Source organism: Zingiber officinale, chromosome 11B (genome assembly GCF_018446385.1).
Source record: "Zingiber officinale cultivar Zhangliang chromosome 11B, Zo_v1.1, whole genome shotgun sequence".
NCBI lineage: Eukaryota > Viridiplantae > Streptophyta > Magnoliopsida > Zingiberales > Zingiberaceae > Zingiber > Zingiber officinale.
The window spans coordinates 45,428,047-45,432,635 of NC_056007.1; the positions used below are offsets into that span (position 1 = coordinate 45,428,047).

At 36.1% G+C, this 4,589-nt stretch overlaps 1 protein-coding gene and 1 pseudogene across 1 annotated transcript; both read left to right on the forward strand.

Annotated features, from left to right (window-relative positions):
• The first annotated feature begins 701 nt into the window (after positions 1–701).
• Positions 702–2,656, forward strand: LOC122033547 (annotated as a pseudogene).
• LOC122033548 (trafficking protein particle complex II-specific subunit 130 homolog) lies at positions 2,632–4,054 on the forward strand. Its single transcript, XM_042592588.1, has 3 exons — positions 2,632–2,750; positions 2,839–2,923; positions 3,215–4,054. The coding sequence occupies exons 1-3, from the start codon at positions 2,680–2,682 to the stop codon at positions 3,509–3,511; spliced, it is 453 nt and encodes a 150-aa protein (XP_042448522.1). The 5' UTR covers positions 2,632–2,679; the 3' UTR covers positions 3,512–4,054.
• Positions 4,055–4,589: the final 535 nt, after the last annotated feature.

The following is a 4,589-nucleotide window of genomic DNA, read 5'->3' on the forward strand; positions in this document are numbered from 1 at the left end:
TATGCTACATGATTTCTATATGATTATCATATTGTTCACATGTCATGTCATGTTAATATGATTCTATAATTAGAATATATATTTTTTTTTTTCAATTCTTCCACTGCCATGATCTTAAGTATGTATGTATGTATGTTTCAAGTAACCCCGTCATTCCCTTTGACCGAGTGGTGGGGAGGGCGGACGTTACACAAAAGGCGAGTAAACATATAGACCGCAAGTACCACCTGATACGAGACATCGTCAAGTGAGGAGAAGTTGTCGTCGCCAAGATTGCATCAGCAGATAACCTGGCAGATCCTTTCACTAAGGCCCTTCCAGCGAAAGCTTTTGATCGACATATGGAGGGGATGAGAATCAGATGTATGGCAGTAGATATGGCAGCTTAGTCTTTTAGTATCACTACAAGAAAATCCTTATTCAACAACACTCAAACGACAATGGTTTTATATTAATCGTTATTTTTTTGCCTTCTAACAACAGTTTTAACAAAAATCGTTGTCTTTTAGCAGTTTTTTTGTCCTACGACAATGGTTTTTAAAAACTGTTGTTTATTTATGTTTTTTTGGGGCTACAACAACGGTTTTTAAAGGCTACGACAACAGTTTTTGAAAACTGTTGTCTATATGCGCTTTTTTTTTCCTTCACCGCTTTTCCACTTTGCCATTTTTTACCGCCACGTTTTTTCTTTCCCTCTCCCAAAATTTTTTGGTGCCGCATCCCCCCTTACCTTCTCGATCCCTAAACATTTCCATCGAACTTATGATCTCCATCTATGTTTCTTTCCCTCTCTTCACTAGCGAACCCCACCGGCGAACCCCTCTCCACCTAACCCCTCTACGCTGCCTAAATGCGTTTGTGTTTCCCCCTTTCGCGTTTTCCTTCCTGAACCTAAATGCCTAAATGCCTTCCTGAACCCTAAGCGACAAAATACATCTCCGCCGATCCTCAATGCCTTCGAGCTATACAAGACCATGAGCAACACCTCTGTGCCCTCCGATACTGAAAATGGTATGTATCTTAGCTGAAGTCTTGCCAAACCTTGCAGAGTGTCAGAAGATACTTAATGACCAAGCTGGAAACCTCTCATCTTGTGTTCTCTTGTTGTCTCTGGAGGATGGTTTATTCTTGGCTGAAGAACGACAAGCTTTTCAGTTAGAGGTTGTTCGTCTTGCACATAGTAAAATGAAACATCCAGTACCCCTTGATGTGTCATTGCTGATCACATTTTCAGGCAATCCTGGTCCACCACTTCAGTTATGTGATGGGGACCCTGGTACACTTTCAGTAACTATTTGGAGTGGTTTTCCTGATGATATTACTTTGGAGTCTCTTAGCTTGACACTTACAAATACTCTTAATACAGATCAAGGTGTCAAGATTTGCCTACTATCTTGTAGTACAATGAACATCGTGCAATAAGCTAGTTACAAATTTTTCATTATGTTTTGTTTTATCTTTTGAATGTTTTATCCATGATCGCATACCATAATTTCGTCTCTGATTCATTTACTTTATCTATCATTCAATATAGTATTTTTCACGTGGACATTAAATCTTGAATGTGTCTTTACACTGGATTAAATGAAGAATATGTCAAGATATTTTTATTAGCAATGGCCAGACACTTTGTATTTTGTTTTCTTGTTTTGAATTTTTCTTTTCTTTTTTTTTATGAAAATAACTGCATCTTATATAGACAATAAAGATTGCAGATTCCTAAATTGACATTTTGTCTTATGCAGATAATAAAAAGTTCAGATGCTCATATTCTCAAACCTGGTAAGAATGTCATCAAACTTGATGTGCCTCCACAAAAGCCAGGTTTCTATGTTCTTGGAGTTCTTACATGACAGATTGGCAACTTGAGGTTTAGATCCCATAACTTTTCACAAAAGGTGGGCCGCAAGATAATGATGATTTTATGAGTTATGAGAAACCAACCAGACCTGTTCTGAAGGTAAAAGTTTTGGTTGCTAAAGCTCAGCATTTTTCGTATACATTTTTGTTTGGATTTAGGATTTCAGAGTAGGTTTTCTTTTCTTTGGTTATTTAGCATCCCCTATGAAACAGTATTGCCAGCTTCCACTGAGTTAAGAGTGTATAAAATGGAAGGAAAAGAAAAGAAAAAAAAAAAGTCAATAATGTTGTACTTCAATAAGTGTGGAAAAACTCATGGATTCTGTCTTCTTTCAGGTGCTCAAGCCAAGAACTCTAGTGGATATTTCAGTTGCAATATCATCGGCTTTGTTAATGAATGAGCTCCAATGGCTTGGACTTATATTGAAGCCAATAAACTACACTCTCAGGGTTCTCTTTTAAGCATAGATACTGGTCTTGGGTTGATGATTGATGAATCTCATACAATTGATATTAATGAGTATGCAAAAATAATGGAGGATAAAGATCATGCACATGATTCCAACACTATTACAGAGAATAACGCTCATCCTCTAGAACTTAAACAGCTTTATATTGAAAATGGTAAAATAGAATTGCTAAATTGGGCTAGTGGCACATGTACAACCTTATGGTTTCCAGTTCATGCTATTGATGACAGGATGGCGAGAGCAGTATCTGCAGGTTCAGTCATTTCCTTTCCATATAGTAGCATTGTGGAAACCTGATAATATACCACACGAACAGTTTTCATGTGCAGATAGCCCTCACAGGCAGAACATGGTTGAGGGTATGAGAACAATTGCCTTGAAACTTGAATTTGGAGCTTTCCGAAACCAAATATTTGAAAGGCAATTTTCCTTCTCTACTCATGTACATAATATGTCAATTTTTTTGAGATTAGCTAATTTTACTTTACCCTATTTCCCTTCGCACCAGGACCATTGCTGTGCATTTCACTAACCCATTCTATGTCACTTCAAGGGTTGCCAATAAATGCAATGATGGCACTTTACTTTTGCAGGTTTGATTATCCATGTCTAAATGATGTTAATTTAACAAGGGAGAACTACCCTAGCATGTATGGTTATTATTAAATGGCATTCAGCATGAACCTCTCTTATGTTTGGTTCCCTCTTCTCGCCCATGTATTTTTGTTGTGAAAATAGACATCACGTCTGCAAAATTTCTAAAAACTTGTAAAATTATTTACTAGAAAGAAAACAATTTTTCACTTGAGCATGTCTGTAACTCTGTGATTATCTTTTAATGACTATTTGAATTTGTGTTTTAAAAAATTTATCTACTTATCTAGGCGACGATACACTCCCAAGTAAAAGCTACTTTGTGCTTATATGATGCGTGGTTAGACCTTCAAGCTGGATTTGTGCATGTGAGGAAGGAAAATGGGAGAGTTGTTTCAAGTTTTTTCCCTCTCATCATTTCTCCATCTTCTACTGTAGGAATCTTATTTAGTATTTGTATAGATAAGATGGCTATTGGAGGTACATTTGTTTTCACTGATTTAGAGTGCTTATCCTTACTGCATAGGTCGTCTTTTTTCCTCCCTTTTCTTCCTTGTATAATGCAGTTGGCAATCTTTATCTTTTGATTATGGCATTATTCTGAATTGGATTCTTCTTCACACAATATAAAAGGGCAGCCCGGTGCACGAGACTTCCGTCATATTTTGGTCACAATATGACAACAACTTTACTGTTGTGCCAAAGCTCCCATTCTTCTTCACACAATATATTATATAATATATGCAGCTTTACCATTGCGCCAACTTTATTGTGACCTTTTGATTAAGGTTGCAAGTTGAGGTCCTCAAGGTTGTGCCAAATCGAAGAGCTACATCATTCCTGCAGCTGTGGTCCTCGAGGTTCTCTCCAAATCGAAGCACCAAAGTTGTGACAGGGGCTCCGAATATGATTATCTCGGAGGGGATGCTTGATTAATTTACCATTTATGAATTGGTCTTCATTTCTATTTGGCTGCTGATAACCCATGTTAGGATTTAATAAGTATCTTGACCTTCCAGTTGAGATCTTAGAAATCAACGTAGTCATTACTTTCTATCACTAGTGGTTACATCATGACATGCTATTACGTCCTAAGAAAAACTGTGTACTAGTGTATTATGTCACAAGATTTTTGAAGAATACTCTCTATCTTGATTGGTTGAGTGTTATATATATATATATATATATATATATATATATATATATATATATATATATATATATATATATCTGATGGATGTATAAGAGCATTGATTGTCATTTGGATGATTTAAGCTCATCTTATTACTTTGTATCTTGTTCTAAACTTTGTAGAAAATGGTAAATGGTGGGAGAGTGAATAGTTGGACATGTATTAATTTTGTAAAGAATGTGCAAGATAATTTGGCTAGAGGATTTTGTCATGAGCTTGCTCAGATGTGCCAGATATCAGGAATGGTATGGCTTCAACATTTTTACTACAACATATGATTTACTACATGCAACTTATTCCATGTAAAATAAATGGTGGATGTTGAAAATTTCAGTGTTTTTCAATAGAATCATATTCAAATTTTCAAATTTACTTGTTCCAGATATAAATACTGTTTGTCTTATTATTCTACATGCTTTGAGGAGGCACGGTCATGGAACCATGCTGAGCAAAAAGTAGCTAGCTAATTAATT